General features: G+C 33.2%; 2 protein-coding genes across 3 annotated transcripts in view; one reads left to right on the forward strand and one right to left on the reverse strand.

Moving 5' to 3' along the window:
- Positions 1-15,539, reverse strand: part of LOC114326391 (CCR4-NOT transcription complex subunit 9) — a 35,422-nt gene extending 19,883 nt beyond the window's left edge. Inside the window, exons 1-3 of the mRNA XM_028274751.2 lie at positions 15,254-15,539; positions 15,058-15,195; positions 14,823-15,000 (exon numbers count right to left, since the gene is read on the reverse strand). Of these exons, the coding sequence (XP_028130552.1) occupies positions 14,823-15,000; positions 15,058-15,195; positions 15,254-15,366 (429 nt within the window). The 5' untranslated portion in view covers positions 15,367-15,539. The remainder of the gene's footprint in view (positions 1-14,822; positions 15,001-15,057; positions 15,196-15,253) is intronic.
- A 276-nt stretch (positions 15,540-15,815) lies between these two features.
- Positions 15,816-21,391, forward strand: part of LOC114326392 (E3 ubiquitin-protein ligase MIB2) — a 101,832-nt gene continuing 96,256 nt past the window's right edge. For both annotated transcript variants that reach the window (XR_007696125.1, XM_028274752.2), the window contains exon 1: positions 15,816-16,155. Coding sequence is in view for 1 of the 2 variants with exons in the window: in XM_028274752.2 (XP_028130553.1) it covers positions 16,098-16,155 (58 nt within the window). In the remaining variant the exon portion in view is untranslated. The remainder of the gene's footprint in view (positions 16,156-21,391) is intronic.

A 21,391-nucleotide genomic window follows, 5' to 3' on the forward strand; every position in this document is an offset into this window, starting at 1 on the left:
AACATTTTAGATGCCTTAAAGAAACAAATAAAGACATGTCAGTTGAACAATTAATGAAACATTGTATATTATCATATAATAATTCCATTCATTCTGTTACTAAATTTACGCCGTTCGAAATTATAAAAGGGCATATAAATAACCCAGATCCATTCGATAACAATGATCATCTTATTTTATCACAATACGTGCAAAATCATAAAGAACAATGCAATTATACGGGAAAATACACGAAAGGAATGCCAACGTGAAAACTCAGCAGATAGATAAACGCAATTTATCGAGGTCAGAACCTGATGAATACACAAATGAAGACAAAGCCTATATTAAAAGTGGAAACCGTAGCAAGGCACTTCCTAAGTTTAAACAAACAACTATTCTTAAAGACGATAAGCTGACATTACAGACTAATAAAGGAGTTTATCACAAAAGCACAGCTCGCAAACCAAGATCTAATAGAAAAAACTTTTTACAGGTTCAACAAAATGAAGACGATAATCGTGTTGACTCTGATACAAGTGATATACCGGACGTCTCACCAGGTTAAAGGAGATGACATCGACATCAATATAACGCCCCTTGAAAACCTCTTACTCCCAATTAAATTAGGCACATGTAGATTAATTTATAGTAAACATACATTTATCCATTATATTAACTTAAACGAAATAGTTAGGCAAGTAGAATCTCTTAAAGATAATTATCAAATAATAAAAACTAGTGTAGTAAAAGTTAATGCCTCAAATCATATTTCATACCATGGATTGGCAGAAAATATGTTAGAAAGAACAGAAGTTTTAATTAATACATTAGAGAAAAAATTAGAAAATATCTATCCCCATATTCGATCAAAAAGAGGCCTAATCGATGACATAGGTAAAGTTAATAAATATTTATTTGGAAACTTAGATTCAGATGACGGAGATAGATATGATAAAGCGATAGAAGTCCTGGAAAATAATCAAAAACATATTATCCATGAGACGAACTTACAAATATCTTTGTATAAAAAACTAATCGATCACTACAACAAATCTTTAGCCACACTTTGGCAAAACCAAGAAAAACTGCAACGTAACTTACAGAAATTTCAATTAGAAATCCAAAACACTATAAATAGTTTAGGAAACTATATTACTTTTCAAGGTACCATAAGTCAGATAAATTTAGATTGCCAAAATATGATAGATTTTATTGAGAATATCGCAAACGGAATTATGTTCTCCAAATTAAACTCATTGCATAGTTCAATTATTTCAAGTAAGGAAATTCAAGACATGATTGAATATTTGCACAGTATTTATCAACCTTCTCAAATCCCAAAATTTACAAATATTTTAACATATTACATGCTATTAGGGACACAAGTAACTTTTTCAAGTTCAAAACTGATCTTTGCTACTCACATTCCTATCCTAAAACCAAAAGTCCTTGATGTTTATCATATATACCCAATAATCCAAAATAACAAAATGTATACTCCCACATACCCTTATTTGGCACGAACCTCCGACGAAATGCACCTAGAAAAAGACGAATGCCCAATTTTAGAAGAAATATATTATTGTAAAGAAGACACCATACTACAAGACAATTGTACCTTACGTTTCCTCAATGGTCAAAGTTCAACCCAATGTTTTACCACAGAAGTCACTCTTCAAGAATCCATTATCGAACAAGTAACCAATAATGAAGTATTGATAATGCCATCCACATCTGAACGAGTCCAATCAAAGTGCAAGAGAGACCAAATTTTCGAAGTCCACAGTCCATCTCTCATCAGTATACCAGAAAATTGTGAAGTCACAATCAATCAATTGAAATTCAATAATAATATCAAAATACACAGAGGGAAAGCTCTAATTTTACCAAAAATAAAATATTTTTCTACAGAAAATCTACGAAAATTCCAAAGCCATAATATTACCAAAATTGATTTTGAAAATCTTTACGCAATTAATAATATGGCGAAACAATTAGTACCAATAAGAGAAACAAATACTACATGCATACAACTCCATTAGTGACAACCTCAGTCATAGCAGTTATCCTAATCCTGATAATTCTATATATATTATTAAACAAAGAAGACCAAAGCAACGGAACGAGAATGAAATAGAATTACAAGAAGATTCCGGCTTTGAAGAAGAAGATCCAGCAACCAGCAACCAGCATCCCAAAAATAACTCCATTATTTTTCGGACTCAGTGAGGGAGGAGTTACGCCACTGGATTCTGCAGATTCTAGGATACTAGAATCTGCGCAATAATACCTTATAAATAGAGGGACTTTCATATCATAATAGCTTTTTGCTACTTGTATTCAACTTTTGCTTAACTTAGTTCAGTTTTGTTTAACACTTCTGTTGTTTCACATTTTTGATTTATATTTTGAAAATAAAATACTTTTTTAAAAACTCCTTCTCGAACATCAAATACATAATTTGCACCAGAAACTCGAACTCGAACACAAGCTTCAACTAACACAGATTAGCGCAGTTGCCACACTCAACTTAGTGTACATTGCCTATGTCCAGCTGTACGATTTACGTACTGTATATATTTATTATGGGTAAACAAGCGTGCTTCGTTTATATCTCGTAAGGGTTTGTTATTTTAGCGAGGGTGTGACTGAACTGCGTGCCCGCTGTGACGATACTGACCGAGACCACAACACTATTATGTCATCATGTATGCGGTTCTACCATGTGGCCAGAAAAGGCGATAAATTACTAAATCTGGCGTTTTAAAAGCTGAGAACCTTTCTGTAGTTTTGAAGAAGTTGCCGAAAGAGCGTGGCCAATCTGGCAATTTGTGTTTCCCTGAAAAAGCCATTAATTTTATACAATCTGGTTTTGTATTTTAGGAACAAAACAAATGTGAATTTAACATGAGACGTATTCTTTCGTTTTGAGAAAAGTTAATATTTAAAATTAGCAATTAAAAAAATAATTCGAGAGTCCCAAATTAATACGGATGGTACTATCTTTAACAAATCAGTACAAATTGTCGGATACGCAGATGACATAGACATCATAATATGTAGATCTAAAGAATATCTGACTGAAGCATTTCGGTCGTTACGAGCATTTGCACAGAGAATGGGGCTTAATATAAATGTTCAAAAGACCAAATATATGTATTGCACTAGGTCAAGCAACCCGACACCTACAAGAATAATAATTGACGACCTAGAACTGGAATGTGTCGACACCTTCATATACTTAGCTGCTAACTAAAGATAACAATGTCAGTGAAGAAATTAAAAGAATAGTGCTCGCCAATAAGTGCTACTATGGCTTAAGAAAACAGATGGCCTCAAAAATACCTAGAAAAATTAAATTGACTGTCTACAAAACACTAATAAGACCAGTGCTAACATATGGCTCAGAAACTTGGTCACTTACTGAGCGAAAAATTCTAAGACGAATATATGGTGGCATAAAAGAACAAGGTTTGTGGCGCAGGCGTTACAACTTTGAGTTGTATAGAAGTTTTGGAGAACCTGACGTTGTAAAATTCACTAAGGTAGCACGCCTTAGATGGATAGGTCATGTAATCGGACGAGAGGAAGATGCCATAGTCAGAAAAGTTTTTGACTAAAGAGGGCCGATAGGACAACGAACAAGAGGAAGACCGAGACTTAGGTACCAAGACAACATAGAAACTGATTTAAAATCTATTGGAATTAGAGCATGGAGAAGAGTTGCCAGAGACAGTGGCGAATGGAGAATTGTTCTGAAGAAGGCTTTGGCTCACAAAGAGCTGTAACGCCACTGATGATGATGATGATAATTAAAAAAATAATAAATGAAGCGTGTCGCTATAGGAAATATTCCTATCAGCTGACGAGTTTTAGAAGAAAAAGCTGAAGAAAAAGAAGAAAAATTGGGTAATAAAACTTCAAAGTGACTGCAGATATAAAAATCGTTCAAAAATTATGAGCAAAATGTACAATTGTGATTAAACTGCACTTTATTGCCGAGCTACTTTAGATGGCACATTTTGTTTCCCAGCGGACAAAACTGTAGGCTGAAAAATGTTCCAAAGGACAAATTGATGATTATGTATTGAGTTAATTCAGACGGAAGTCATAAATTCTAACGTGTTATGTAGGTACTAAGAGTATAAGTCATAAAATGATTTTTCAAGATTCTTCTATATTTTAAATTATATACATATAAGTGTATTACCACAGTAGAAAGTAAAATAGTTAATTACTACATTATGAATCATATTTCATCACCATTTTGATATTTAGTTGTAATAGTTATTTCATCAGTGGTAAAAAAGACTTTGAAAAGTGCTAATGAAAAATTTTCATTTTTGACTTATACTCTTAGCTGCTCTTAGTACATAGCACGATAGAATTGTTACTTTTTATTATTGGAAAATCAAAAAGTTTAAAGTGTTTTAAATGACAATTAATAATAAGATTTGAATGTTTTTATTGGTTTAGTTAAATTTAATGAATATGAATGGATCTTGTAATGTGTGCTCCTTGGAGCTTGGTGATGATGAGAAACAATCCATAGCTTGTGATAGTTGTCGTGTACGTACGTAGGAGAGTTGCTTTGGATTAACTGCAACAGAAGCCAGAGCAGTGACCCTGCAAAAAAGATTACTTGTGCATTTCTGTGAACAGTGTCGTTCGGCATTTAAGAGTGTACCTATCATGGTTGGGAAGATAACTGCATTTCAACTGAGACTATTTTGTATGAGTCAAATCAAAGAATTTTATGGTCACAAAATCTGATGGTATTCAATGTGCCAGAATCTTATTCTCAGAATCTTAATAACCGTATACTACATAATAAGTCAATAAGATATTTACTAAGTTGGAGATCAATATGGAGTCGGTAAATAAAGTAATACATGTTGGTAAAAGGTTGGGGAATGGTGCAAAAGGGAGACCACTGAAGGTAATATGTAATAGTCCTGATATAGTGAAGACTGCTTTGAAATCTGGTAATAAGTTGCGGAACTCTAATATAAGAATAGCCAATGATCTCACAAAGATGCAATAAGATGCATATATGGCAGCCAAAAAGAATTTAGAAGCAAGAAAATCTGCAGGTGAAGAAAACTTAGTTATTAGGTATAGAAATGGGGTTCCTGTAGTGTTGGAAGCTAAACCAAAAAACTAGCTTCTCTCCCGTTAATGGTGTATTATCAAAATGTTAGATGTTATTAAAAATATTTCATGCTGTTCCTATGACATTATTATTATGGTCGAGAGCAATCTGGATGCTAGCATTGGTGATGGTGAGGATAATTATAAGGGTTTCAGTATCTACAGGTGTAATCGCAACCAAATGACTAGTACAAAGCAGAGTGGTGGTGGAGTAATAATCTTTATAAATATCAGAATTCAGTCTAAGCGTATAACTGTTGATGAAGTTTGAGTTGAACAATTATACATATTATGCCAGTGCAATAACACAGAGTTTGTGATTGGTGGTGTTTACATTCCTTCACAGTCTCCACATGAAATTTACTCTAGGCATTGTCAAACTGCAGAGAGCGTAGTTTTGCAGTATTCATCTTATACTATGTTCGTATTTGGTGACTACAACTTGCCTAATGCAGCATGGGATAATGATGAGTGTGGTGTGTTGGTGCATTGTCCTGGTGGATATCCTGAGGTGGATGTAGCACAAGCTTTTGGTTATTTGAAATTCTTCCAAAATAACAATGTCCCTAACAATGGTAATGTATTTTTAGATTTAGTTTTTTCTAATGTTAGGGAACTGAATGTCATCAAAGCGTTGATCCAAGTTTACACCATGTAGGATATGAATGTTCCATAGGTCTGAACCTAAATGACACTAAAACTAGAAAAGTGATTTATGAAGATTTTTTTATGATTTTAGGAACGGTAATTATTTTGAACCGAATAACTTTCTTTCATTCATTAATTGGGATGGGTGTTTAGATAATAACATTTATGATACTATGTCTCTTCTATGATATCCTTTTAACAGGGATTTCTCTTTTTATTCCTCTGAAAAAATATAGAACATCTACCTTTCCTAAATGGTTCTCCTCAGACCTAAGAAAATTAACAAGGGAGAAAAGATATGCGCACCTTCTTTATCTTAAAAATCATTCTGACACTGAGTATATGAAGTTTTCACGTCTTAGAGCTGAATGTAAATGTTTATCTGAAATATGTTTTAACACCTATATTAGAGGGATTGGGTTAGTCCTAATTAATAGAGAGATTTTGCACCTCTTATTTTGCAATTCCGTTATGGTTATCGTTATACTACGTCTGCGCAGTAGCGAATATATGATCCGTTATCGTTATTAAACATAAGGGATTCCGTAAGTTACGGAGGTTTAAAGTAGTGCTTATTGTTATCGTTATAGTAATGGTTAAATTGCTTTGTTGCCAGAATGTAAAAAAATCAGTAAAATTACATTTACATAGATTCTAATTTTGATTACCTATAAATTAAAATATTAGAAACTGTTCAAGTATATGCTTAAAATTACAATAACGTTGTGAAGTGAAGTTATGTTTAAATAACGATAAAACGATGACACGAAAAACCTACTTTACAGGCTGCAAAAACTCTGCTTTTAATGTTGCTGTAATCGTTATGCTTAATAAAGTTAACCATAGCGGAGCCAAAATGAATTGAAGTATTTATCTGAAATTGTCGATAATGGCAGTGTTGATTGTCTGTGCTAGTTTTTATTGATTTCATGTGGTTGGAAGTCGTTTAAAAATTTCGCTATTTCGCCAGTGATTTCTGTAATATTTTCTTCACTGGTCAAAAGAAAATTTATACATATTTATAGTGGTTATACAATACTGTTTTTGAACATATTTCTATCACTTTTTGCAATAAAAAGTGCAAAAACAAAACAATAAGCAAAACAGCTGATAACAGTTAATCACTTTATGGTTTTCTGTAATAGTCCAGGAGATAACTTATAATTTGTGACCTAGGCTGATTGATTCGCTGTAAATGGCTGACATTTGTTACTGCTGCAGGGACAAACTTGGGGATAAGTATGTCGCTTGTGACAGTTGTCATGTAGTCTCACATCCAACTGAAGATTGCACAGGATTAGCCGCCTCTGAACTTCGTGCAGTTATACTGCAGAAAAGAACTCTTATCTATTTCTGCAATGAATGTCACTCTTCTTTTAAAAGTGTACCGAAGATTTTACGTGAAATGGAAAGCCTTAAAAAGGAAGTCACTACTTTAAAAAGGGACATCTCTAAACTCAAGGAAAAAGCATCCTTCTCGATGGAGGAAGTAACATATGAATTTCACGAACGTCAAAAGAGATCAAACAATTTACTCATATTTAATCTTCCTGAACCAAACAATACTCCTGAAGACGTTGAACAAGTGAAAAATATTCTATCTACTGCTGATGATTCTGTTAAATTGGATGGTATGAAAATGGTACGTTTTGGCAAGAAAAACAAAAATGGGCATCGACCACTCAAATTAATATTATCTTCAAATGAGGATGTTCATTTGATAATTAAAAACAAGATAAAGGTTAGTCGAGAGAAAAAGATCTTCATATCTCTTGACCTAACACCTACTAATCTTAGGATACTGTTTGACACCATCAAGACTGAACTACTAGCCCGTCAAGATGCAGGTGAACAAGATCTAATGATTAAATATATCAATAACGTACCAAAAATTGTCCAAAGGAACCAAAAAACCACTAAATCCGGGCAAGCTATCTCTTTATTACCAAAACGTTAGAGGACTCCGTACCAAATTAACTTATTTAAGTATTAATGTGTCAAACTGTGTCTACGATGTAATCATTTTTACAGAAACTTGGCTTACTGCCGATTTCAATGATGCTGAACTTGGATTGACAAATTACAACATTTTCAGACAAGATCGTACACCTGAATCTAGCAAATTTGTAAGAGGAGGAGGAGTTTTAATAGCCACTAAGAAGAAATTTTCCGTAAAAATTATTCCGTCAGATTCCTCCATTGAGCAACTTTTTGTTCACTTGTGTGGTAAGTTTATCTTGGGAGCATTGTATATTCCACCAAAGTCTACACCTAACAAGTACCAAGTGCACTTCGATCAGCTTATTAGTATAGGTGAACAATATTCAAATTCTAAATTTTACCTCTTTGGTGACTACAACCTGCCATCAGCTGATTGGGAACTTGAAGACTTTTGCTCATCGGCAACTGCTATACCTAATACATCGTTTGCAGAAACGGAGGCGATTGGTGTTATCTCAAATATGTGTGCTCTTCATAATCTATTCCAATCAAATAACATTGTCAATTCTAGAGGCGCTATTCTAGACCTTGTTGTCTCATCAGAAGAGCTTGTGATAACCTCGGCAGTTGATATATTGATTCCTCCAGACTTATATCATCCTCCACTTGAAACTATCTTACAGCTACACTTTGATCAGAACACTACTGCAGGTGATGGTGAATACTACTATGATTTTCATAAAGCTAATCTTCCTTGCATTTATCAATACTTAGAAGCAATTGATTGGGACAGTCTTATAAGTGATAAAGAACTTTCCGAGATGACAGGTACTTTCTATGATATTCTTTACTGTGTGCTTAATATGTATGTTCCATTGAAAAAAGTTTGTACAAAGAAATTTCCTGGTTGGTATTCTAGTGAACTTACACAATTAATACGTGACAAAAGGACTGCCCATTTAATTTACAAGAGTAACAGGTCTCCTGAGAATTATGCAGGTTTTAGTCAACTTAGAGCTCAGTGCAAAATTTTATCAAAAAATTGTTATGCTAATTATATACATTCAACTGAGATTTCGATCCAAGCTAATCCACAAAATTTTTGGGAATTTGGAAACAGTAAGAAAGAAAATAATAGTATGCCTGTCTCAATGTCACATAACAATACACTAACCTCTAATGGCAACAATATTGCAAATTTATTTGCTAGCCATTTCTCTTCAGTTTTTAGTAATAAAACTCTTAAGCATAATGACAATTTAATACAGTCTAAGGCAGGGGTGGGCAAATACTTTTAAGCGCGGGCCAAAATGGAATTTTCAAAATGTCTCCCGGGCCGGAGACCTATACCATACCCAGTATGTACGCTGCGCACACGCTAATGTTTTTGGTGGATGTTTTTCTCTTCTCAAGAAATTTTTTTGTCAACAATACTATAAGTATCATTTTAAAGAATTTGGACAAAGACATTTGACTGTTAATAATAGATAATACTAATAATAAATTGTCATAGTTGGGTGTGGGTGTACATGAGAACCATTTGTTCCCAGTAAAATTACGAAATTTTTAATGTGGTCCATTATATTAAGCCATAGCAAGGATTTAGATAAAAAATGAAATTCAGAAATTCAAGAGCAGCCTTTATGAAGATAATGAAATTTCTGAGTAACCAAAGATTCAATCTGCAAATCTGATATTGCATGGTAAAACGTTATGTCAAGTCAACCATCATTGACGAAATTTAAAGGAGACAACTGATCTGGTATGGTCATGCAGAAAGAATGGACGACGACAGGCTGCCAAAACAAATTTTAAAATTGATGCCAAGGGAAAGAAGAGAGGAAGGCCGAAACAATCCTAGCTCTGTGGCGTTCAGAAGGTAATGTCAAGTCAAAAAGAAACCTTCACCCTGGCGAACGCAACGACGGACGAAGTAAGCTGGAAACTGGGAACCGGAAGGCAGAGAACCCTATAAAAAACCGGGATAATAATAAAAATGGTATGTCCACTCTATTCTCGTTTATTGGATTGTTAATGCTGACTTAATGAGAAAGCTGGAAGCTTTTGAGATGTGGCTTTTTAGGAAAATTTTGAAAACATCATGGACCGATCACATATTACGAACGAAATGGTGAGAAATCATTAAAAGGAGAAAGACAGCAAGGAGAACGGGCACATACTTAGAAATGATAAGTACGTTGTTGTAAGTTGTTGCAGCAGCTGATTATGAAGGGTAAAATCGAAAGAAAAGGGTCCTGGTAGACAACAAATACCCTGACCGAAAAATATTCGCGCCTGGACTGGATTAAACATAGATGCTTTTAAGAAAAGCAGAAGATAGAGATTCATTTCATTGAACACTACGAACACTAATACTGTTTATTTCAACAAAATCGCATAAAAGAGGTGAAGAGCGTAGGCGCAAAATTTCGGACCAATGCTTTTTAAATGCATTCCTTTTTTTCAAATCCTGAGAAAACGAAAAAATCTTTTTGAAAAATTTAAACACAGAATGAAAGATTACATTATTACCGAGGGCCGAAAATCCCTTAGAATAAACAAACAGTTTCTTTTGAATGAGATATTTGAAATTAAAAAACAAAAAAAATTTCCTCTTTTTTTTGACTTCTGTGACTTATTAAAATAAACATAGAAGTTTTCAGGGACTTTCGGCCCTCGGCAATACATAATGTAATATTTCATTCAGCGTTTAAATTTTTCGAAAATACTTATTAGTTTTCTCAGGATTCGAAAAAAATGAATGCATTTAAAAAGCATTGCGCCTATGCTCTTTAAAAAAATTGCTTGCGGGATTTCTCAACGGGCCGGATAAAGTAAGCAAAAGGGCCGGATCCGGCCCGCGGGCCGGCTTTTGCCCACCCCTGGTCTAAGGTCTGTGTATCTTCCTATATTATACCAATTTCAAAAATATACCAAAAACTTTCAACTCTTAATGTCAATAAGGGACCTGGGCCAGATGGTATTTCTCCCATTTTTCTTAAACGATTCTCTTTTATTCTGTCTCGGCCGCTTTATCATATTTTTAATAAATCCCTTCAGTTGGGGGAATTTCCTGACTTTTGGAAACTATCCTATGTCACTCCAATTTACAAAGCAGGTAATAAAGCTGACATAACGAATTATTGTCCTATTTCTATTCTCGGCACAATTCCCAAGGTATTTGAGAGTATTGTTACTGATTACCTTAATTATGACTGCTCTTGGATACTAAATTCTCAACAGTTCGGATTTTCTTGTGGTAAATCAGCAGAACTTAGTTTGTTGCTTTATGTTGATACCTTGTCTGAAGCTTTGGAGAGGGGGTTGCAGATTGATTCAGTGTATACTGACTTCTCCAAGGCTTTTGATAGGGTGAACCATGATCTTTTGTTACATAAGCTCAAATTATATGGCATAGAAGGTTCTGTGTTGAAGTGGTTGGGCAGTTACCTAACAAATATAACACAGCAGGTTAGGGTTAATCATCATTACTCCAACACTTTTCTAGTAACCTCTGGTGTACCTCAGGGCTCTCATTTGGGTCCACTTTTGTTTAACCTGTATATTAACGACATCGTCACCTGCTTCTCTAACACTTCTGCTCTCTTATTCGCTGATGATCTTAAATGATGATCTTAAATCAGATTTAGATAATTTAGCCAACTGGTGTCTTGATAATGGGATGGATTTGAATGTCAACAAGTGTCACATTATCCGGTTTTGTCGGAATCATCATTTATCAGTATTTAATTATACCATAAATGATCAATTATTGGATATGGTAGACTCAATTAAAGATTTAGGTGTTGTTCTTGATTCCTCTCTGAGCTTTAACCATTACATCAACAATATTACTCAAAGATCCATGAAAATGCTTGGCTTTGTTAAAAGGACAACTCGTGATTTCACGAATGTGTTCGCTATTAAAATGCTCTATTGTTCTTTAGTCAGGACGCACCTTGACTACTGTTCTCCAGTTTGGTCCCCACATTATTTACACCTCAAGAACAAACTTGATAGTGTTCAACATAATTTTCTTAGATATATTGGGTTCAAAAAACACATCAATTATAATTATACAGATATGGAACGATTTTTGAATCTCTTCTCTGGATGTCTGTAGGAAGCGTAAAGATCTTACAGTATTGTTTAATATTATCAATGGCATATATTACTGCCCTGAACTCCTTGCTAAAATATTGTTGTTTGTTCCACCACGATCAACAAGACAAATTCAAACCTTTCATATTTCTTTTCATAGATATAATTACTCATATTTTACTTTTGTTCCTATAACACTAAGACTTGCTAACTCCCTAGGTGACCTTTTACTTTTTGGTAACTCTGTTGATGTTTTTAAGAACCATTTAACCAAATTAAATATTTAGCAATGTTAATAACAAATAACCTTGTTATTTGTTAGTAATTAATGTTTTGTAATTATTTTACTTTGTCATGTCTTTTTAAATGTTTTGTACTCTCTCATTTTATTCTTATATATTCAACACTGTAATTATCAATATCTTAATAATGTATTACCGAATTGGGCTTGCCCATATAAATAAATAAAATCAGCGGCTATTTTAAGAGGTGCAAAATCTCTCTATTAATCCTAAATCCTTTTGGAAGTATGTTAATGACAAAAGGTCAGGTCATCATTTACCTAATTTCTTATTTTACCAAGAACATACAGCTTGTAATGGTCTAGATATAGCCAAGTTGTTTATGAATTTCTTTCAGACAGTGTACATACCTAACAACAATCACTCTCAATTGCCTACAATTTCCGCAATTAAAAACTCAAATGTAAGCATTCATACACATCCTATTTCTGTTTCTGATATTTTTAATTGTATTTGCTCGATTCCTAATAAGCTCACGATGGATCCAGATGGTGTCCCAAATTTCTTGCTGAAAAAGTCGGAATGGGACGTTTCGATGCCGCCGGTTCATCGCCGGCCGTTTCGATGCGGCCGGTTCATCGCCAGGTCATTTCATCGCCGTCATATCTCGCATTTCCTAGAATTCCTAATTAATACTAAAAATAACTAATAATTGTAACTGTCGAAAATTCGGAAATATATCAGATAGCGATTAATTGACTGGCGATGAATCGGCCGGCATCGGCATCGAACTGGCGGCATCGAAACGGCGGCGATGAAACGTCCTAGACCCTGAAAAAGTGTGTTTGTACGATTGTTGTGCCATTAATTTTATTATTTAATAAATCCTTGGAAACTTCGACGTTTCCGATGGCCTGGAAGGACAGTTATATTGTACCTGTATTTAAGAGTGGTCTGAAGGATAATGTTGAAAATTACTGTGGTATCTGCATCCAATCTGCTATTCCTAAGCTGTTTGACTGCCTTGTAGCTAAGCAGCTTTCTTGGTCTTGTCGATATTTACTATCTGAATCACAACATGGTTTTTGCAAAAATAAGTCCACTGCGACAAATTTGGTATGCTATCGATGCAATATACACAGATTTCTCTAAGGCCTTTGATCGTATGGATCATCAAGTTCTTTTGTGTAAGTTGGTCTTGTTTGGTTTTCATGCTGAATTTGTGGAGTGGATAAAAAAATTACTTAACGGGTCACAGTCAAAGGGTGAAGATTGGTAGTCATCTCTCCGATGAAATAAAAGTAAGCTCTAGAGTTCCTCAGGGTGGTCATACTTCACCTCTCCTTTTTAACATCTTTGTTAATGATATAATTGACTGCTTTCGTAATAGTAAGTGTTTAATGTTTGCTGATGATTTAAAATTCTGGAGTTATAGAAACGAATACAGACCAAGATTTGTTACAGGAGGATTAACACTGTCTACATGCCTGGTGCATTCAAAATAGACTTAACTTAAATACCAATAAGTGCTCTTTCATAAGTTTTACACATAAGGTTAGGAGGGTTGACACAAGTTATTCTATATGTAACCAACCACTCAATCACGTTTCTTCAATTAAAGGCTTAGCTAAGCTTCTAGGTTTTGTTATGAGAAATTGTAAGTGTTTTTCTGTGGTAGCAACGAGATTGGTTTATTGCTCAATTGTTAGATCCTTGTTGGAGTACTATTCGGTAGTTTGGTCCCCTTACTATCAAAACCATATCAATACAGTTGAGACGATCCAACATAAATGTTTACGTTACTGTGCATTCAAATCTTATCTAACCATAGTTAACCATCATTACTCACTGTAGAATCCCATCTCTCTCTAATTCCTCTCAGATTACATTGTGACATCTCTGGTGCGATCTTTCTACATATAAGTTGATTATCGCACAAATTGATTGTCCAAGTCTCTTGAGCCAAACTGATTTTAATGTTCCCTATCGAGCCCTGTGCTATCATAAAACGTTCAGTGCCTTTTATCACAGAACATCTTATGGTTTTCGTAGCCCAGTCAACAGGTATATTATGGAATTATTGAATAGTAGTAATGTTAATGTTTTCAATATTTCACTGGATCAACTGAAGAAATCTCTGGCTTTATGATGTTCATTGTTGTAAAAACGTCTGTTTCATTATTGTTAAATTGTTACGTCTTGTTAAATTTAGTGTTATATGTGTTACATTTTATATTTTAGGTATATTGTGATTGTTTGTATTATTGCATTGTATCTTCTTATGACTACTAGTTTTATTGTGTTGAGTGTTGATGCTAGTTATTATTATTATTTACTTTATAATTACACTATTAATGGAGGTTTCCTGTATGATTAATAAATAAAAATAAAATAAAATGAGTAAAATCATTGCCTGTAAAATACAGTTTCAATAAAAATGATTGAATGACCACAATCCTTATACTCCACCTTATATTCAGTAATTTTCATTTGGTGCCACTATGAAAAGAACCCTATTTACAGGTTATGAAAGCCTAGAGGCATTAGTAGCACCTGACTCATGCATGCAAAACACCTTTTGGCATCAGATGGCACCACATGTGTTAAGGTTGGTAAAATATGTATAACCATGAGATTACATTTTTTTAGTCTGTGTTACGAATAACATTACATAATACAAATAAATATTAACATTTTCAGTTTCAAATCAGAGACTGTTGGCCAAATATAAATTCTTAATTTAAAAAAAAAACTTACTTTGACTAATGCTCCAATAACTCCTAAACTTGTCAAGCGGAGATATTCAAATGACCTAGTTTTTGACGAAGTGTGTAGGAAAGGATACAAAAACAATGGTACATGTGCAAGTAGAAACTGTGATCTAGTTTCAGCATGAGACGCTACACACTGCAAAAGGGCAAGAGCATTGCACACTCTGAAAAGAGATAAATTTTTATGGTTATGCTAATTGGTTGATTTATGATATAATTACCTATTTGATTGATGTGCAGTAAGTGTGGGGGGATTGATAGCTGGATAAATGTTTATAATTTCTTGTAATAAGGCGGCAGTTGTTCCAAAACTGTTCCACAACATTGGTGCCAAATCTGGGACCACTTCTCTTTTTTTACTAAAAATATATGTTTAATGCTGTAATTTCTGTTAAAATATTTGTAAAGTAAATTTACCTGAGTTCCAATAAAGCATTTTCTCTAGTTTCTGGATTAGTTAGTTCCAAAATCCACATATAAACCTTCTCTCTTTCAACTGTTTGGTTTGCTGGACTAGGTTGGGTGCTCATACTTATAGTTGATGAAAAATTACGTATTATTCACAATGTTTTTGTTTTATATTAATGCACCAATCTAAACTACATAAAAAAATATTTATTTACTCTATTTTGTATTTTATAAGCTGTAATTTGTAATAATAATTACAATTTCGTTAATATGAAAGGTAAGTGACATTTGACAGCAAATTGACAGACAGCCCTGTCAATGACGTATTACGTCATGACGTCATTAGTCCTAACGCCATTGACCCTATCACGTGCTATCACTCTTTCGGACGGTTTCCTATATTTTTTTTTAATAAAAAACTAAAAATACAATTTACTTAATTGACTTATAATAGTCACTTCTTCTAAATAAATAAAATGTAAACAATATTGAAATTCTCTGTTATACCTTACAACAAAATGCCTAGATCTTAATTTATGACTTTGACAACTAACTGACAGTTTTGTGTTTTTCTTTTCTCCTCCATAACAGTTCTGTTTTCCTTTTGTGTAGTAGTTGCTGTGTCTCTGTTTTTATTTTCTAATTTTATAAACTCACTTTAATGAAAAGGGTGTATACTTAAAATGATTATTTAGTATTAAGATGTTTAATAAGTGCTAGTGATATTAATCAGTTCATTATTTAATCAATATACCATTGCCAAATATATACTGGAGCTTTTGTCTGGATTAGTATAAGAATATAAAATATTGTTATGTGCGATAATTAGTTATCCTTAAAGTCTGAATTAATTATGTTAACGCCGGGCGTAAGGGTTGTTAGAGGACCTGACTGGTGCTGGAATAATCAAGGTAAACAAACATTTAAATTTATCTATAATTTGTATAACTACTGGTCATCAAAACACCAGATTTTTATTTATTTATATTTGATCCCTGTGATATTATATATTTCTAAAGTAAAAATGTCTTGATTTGGGAACAAAATTAGAAATAAATGATAAAATAAACCTAAAATGTGTCTAAATAAATGAAAACCAGTACATTGTTTATTATCAATTTTGTCATTAATTTATTATTATTTGTTAAATATTATGACATGACTTATTTAGCTTCACTGGCATTAAAAAATATACTTCATATTACAAGTAGGATAGGATTATATTTTTATTGATATTTTATCACTTAAAACAGCCTAAGGTGTTTAGATAAGCATTAATTAAAAGTATTAAAATATTTCTTCATTTTGTATTTTGTACAAGTGAGCAATATAAAAAATTATTTTTGTTTTGCATGTTAGGTGGTTATGGCAATTATAGGTAGGTATCTGTAGTTACCTTTTATTAGCTTAAAAAAAATAAGTTATAGTCAGAAAAATGAAAGAATACCCATGAACAAACATATAAAACACGCTGTATTTTCCTGTCACCGTGTCACAAAGAAAATTGTCCAGTGCAAGTGCATGTAACAATAATTATTACATGTACTTGCGCTGGCCAATTTTTTGTGTGACACGGTGACAGGAAAATACAGCGTTCGTTCATGGGTATTCTTTCATTTTTTCTACTGTACGCTCTGAGCTTCGCTGGTGGCGCTCCTAGCGGATTACTGGAATTATCTTTCACCGGTAATTTTTAAATTTATTATTTAATTGTTATCGCTTAACATTTACAACGCAAAAATTAATTAAATTGTAATCGATTTTTTTAAGATTTTGCTAATCATCTTGACGTTCTATTGATAAAATATGAATTTCTTACTTCGGATACTTTCACAATTATCGTGTAGATGGCGCTAAGATTTTTAGATTAAATTATAATTACATATTACAGAACATTAAAAAAACTTAAATTCAGTATTTAAAACGTAAGTATATTTAAGGTAAAAATATATACCACAGCTTTGACCAACTAATATTTTTTATAATTAATGTTTTTAATTTTAATTTTACATTAATCACTTTGACATTTATGTCAAATTTCCGGTAAACGTTTACAGACTTGCCGCTACTGGCGCTCGAGAATTTGTAAATATCCCCTCTACGTACGAGCTCACAGCGGATAGGGGAGCCTTAGATGCTAAATTTGCAGTTACTAAAGCTTATTGGGTTGTGAAGATCAGTGGCGGATCCAAGGGGTGTCACGGGGATCGTAACCTCTCCCCTAGATGAAAATAAATATCGATTCATCTATCTATATAAGGATTTTTACAGCTATCGCTGCCTTACTTCTTTCAGCCAACATCTCCAGTTGTTTCTGTTCTGCCATTCTCCGTCTCTAATGTCTCGTCTTTCCATGGCCTCATCTACTTCATCCCTCCATGATCTTCGGGGTCAACCCCTTCTTCTCTTTTCTATTGGGCTCCAATCCAAAATCTGTGATATCCACCTTGTACAATCTACTCTTCTCACATGTCCATACCAAATTAAACTTTTTTCTTCGATATAGCTGAGCATGTCTTGTTCTACTGCCATTCTTTGTTTTATCTCCTCATTTCTAATGTGATCTATTCTTGTCACTCTGCAGCTTCTTCTCATGAACTCCATTTCAGTTGCTGTAATTTTGGACCTGTTTCGTTTGTTTGTTTGTTTTTTGACAAATCGAGGGGTTCGAGCGAAAACCTGGTAACTAACAAAACCATTATTTAGAGATAATCGCGATTAAAGATTTTAGGAAGTTTGAAGAAGATTTAAAATCGTCATAGGAAGTTTTATTAAATATTTGTTATAGCCAAATGGCATAGAATTTAATATTTAGTTAGAATAATTTATTGTAAGTTAAATTTATAAAAACGTATTTACAAAAAAAAATAAAACGTGATATTTATCGGGTTTTACCTCGTTGAGTGGATATAACATTTGACTTTATTGGTTTTTATTTTGAATTTTTTTAATTATAAAATAAAAGTTAATTGTATATTATTCGAACAAAAATAAATTAATCTGCATTCTTTTTAGAGAATTAAAAGGTAAAATGTGTCTCCTCCGATTCTTCTCACATCATTACGTCTGGAATTCAATCTACGATATAATTACCGGTTTTTAAATTTGTTATTCAAGCATGCACCTCTTCTGGAAAATATTTTCTTGGCACATCTTTATCAAATCTGATTTCTTTGCTTCACTTATTGGAAAGGTACTTTTATATAATTTTGGCAAATTGCCCGGAGTTGGTAAGTCTATGGTTGCTTTTTGGGATGAAATTTGTTTTAGCTTTTTATTGCGTAGAGTAGGAGTTTTTTTAATTCAAACCAATATCTTCTGATGTATTTATTAACTGGTTACTGTTTTCCGCTATGGTCTTCTTTAGAATATCATCCAGTAGAATCACTGTTAGCTACAGCATTTATAATATCATCTGAGAATATACACAGTGTTTTTTTAAAAACTTTTGACACACTGGAATTCATTCATGGTAAGCTAGTGGAAAGAAACATTTCTTACTAAATATTCGTTCCTTTCTTTGGGAAGTTTTAGGGACAAGTCTAGTCCTAATTAGTTTGACAGTTATATTGTACAAAATAAAAATTTTTCTAGACTAGACTACTACTACTAGATTCCAGTAATTTCCATATAGTTTCAATAATCTTCAGACAACTTTTCAGTACACTGAAATTTAAATTTACTACTTTTAGATTTACTGTGGTACCTTGGAAGCTCTGAGTTTGTTTTTCATTATAAATATGGGCCCCATTCTAACCGCTTTTTTTTGTTTTTGTAATATTCAGTTGTCAATTTAAGCCATATTTTACTGGGCTTTCACAGGAAAAAAGTGTGCTGAAATTTAATAAACTATCATAGTCTAAAATTCTTTACCGGATTTTCGCATGAATATATTTTGTCAAAATGAACAATTTTGTAATCTTCATCTCCGATAAAATTAATTATCAGTTTTTACTTTATACAGGAAAAAGAAGATAAATGATTCTACCGGATTCTCATATTGTAAATATGTTTACAACAAAGTATTTTTTATCAGTAAAGTTATATATCGGGTTGGTGTTATTTAAAAATATGAGTTAACGGTTTTTACCATGTTTGGTTTTTATAGGTTATTGTGCTTAAAAATGTTAATATCAAATAATAACATTTACCAGTGGTAAGAGACATGTTTTTCATCATCATCAGTGGTGTTACAGCTCTTTATGAGCCAAAGCCTTCTTCAGAACAATCCTCCATTTGCCCCTCTCTCTGGCAACTCTTCTCCATGCTCTAATTCCAATAGATTTTAAATCAGTTTCTATGTTGTCTTGGTACCTAAGCCTCTGTCTTCCTCTTGCTCGTTGTCCTATCGGCCCTCTTCGATCAAAAACTTTTCTGACTATGGCATCTTCCTCTCGCCTGATTACATGACCTATCCATCTAAGGCGTGCTACCTTAATGAATTGTACAACGTCAGGTTCTCCAAAATTTCTATACAACTCAAAGTTGTAACGCCTGCGCCACAAACCTTGTTCTTTTATGCCACCATATATTCGTCTTAAATTTTTCGCTCAAAACGTTTGAGCAGTTCTTGGTCATTCTGAGTAAGTGACCAAGTTTCTGAGCCATATGTTTATTTATTTATTTATTTATTTATTCACGGGCAAGCCCTATTCCGATATAAATTTTACAGTGTTCTAAATTATATAACATAATTATACAATTATATAACATTAATGTTAACCAATTATATAACATAAACTATCGTAATATAACATATAACCAAGTGGTTTGAGAAAAAATAACTCGTATGAGTAATACAGTTACAAAAAAGAAAAAAAAAAGAATAAGATAACATTAGGTCAATACAATTACAAACAAAAGATATCACCTAAATCAATTCGGAAATGTTGTAAGGTATAACGGTTTTAAGTTATCTAATACATACAGGTCATGTAACACTAATCACAATACAAAAGCTCTGGCCGAAAATATTAAAAAGTTAAAAAGTTAGGGAAGAAATTAGGTTTTTAAAGCGGGAAACTGATATATTAAAAATTTCGAGGTTATTTAATGAGTTAGCTAATCGAAGAGTTCTAGGAATAAATGTGTTGTAAGAATAATTGAATCTATGAAAAGAGACATAAAAGGTTTGCACCTGCCTAGTCGAAGGACTGGGGACAAATAGAGATATTTTGGAGAGAAGTTCGGGGCAGTTACACAGCCCGTTGATAATTTTAAATAAAATAATTAAGTCTCTTTGTTTTCTGCGTACCTCAAGAGGAGGTAAGTTCAGTATGCGCTCTAATACAGAATAGTCATAGTATACATGCAACTTACTGGCAGTATATCTCAGAAAATTGTGTTGGACAGCCTCAATCTTCAGTTTATGAGTGAAGTAATAGGGGGACCAAATTGTGGAACAGTAATCGAAATGAGATCTAACCAGGGAGAAATAAAGAGATTTAATAGCTGAGATGTTTGTAAAGTCTCTAGTGGTTCTTTTTATAAAGCCAAGCATCTTCATAGACTTCTGTATTGTACTGTAAATGTGTGATTTATAGCTAAGGGCGGAGTCAAGGATCACACCTAGATCCCTAGTTTCAGAGGCAGAATGTAAGGTCAGATTATTTATACTATATTCGAAGATGATTGGATGATGAGTTCGGTGGAAACGAAGAATATGGCATTTGGATGCATTCAAACACATACCATTTTGCATACACCAGTTAGATAGGCGATCAATATCACCTTGTAGCCTAAGTGAATCAGCCTCAGATGTGATTATTTTAAAACATTTTAAATCATCAGCGAATAACAAAGTTTCACTTACTTGGAAACAGGGTATTAGATCATTGATAAATATATTAAACAACAGAGGTCCCAAGTGTGATCCCTGTGGTACACCTGAGTTAACAGAGATGGTATGAGAATAGTGATGATTAACCCTGACAATTTGCGATCTTTGCGTAAGATAGCTCTTGAGCCACTTCAATATAAGGCCATCAACTCCGTATAAATAAAGTTTATGAATCAAGAGCTCATGATTAACTTTGTCGAAAGCTTTGGAAAAGTCAGTATACACAGAGTCAACTTGTAAACCCCTCTCAAGAGCATCTGTCAAAAAATCAACATATGTTATGAGACCCAATTCTGCTGATTTTTTGG

The sequence above is a fragment of the Diabrotica virgifera genome, chromosome 2, assembly GCF_917563875.1.
Source record: "Diabrotica virgifera virgifera chromosome 2, PGI_DIABVI_V3a".
NCBI lineage: Eukaryota > Metazoa > Arthropoda > Insecta > Coleoptera > Chrysomelidae > Diabrotica > Diabrotica virgifera.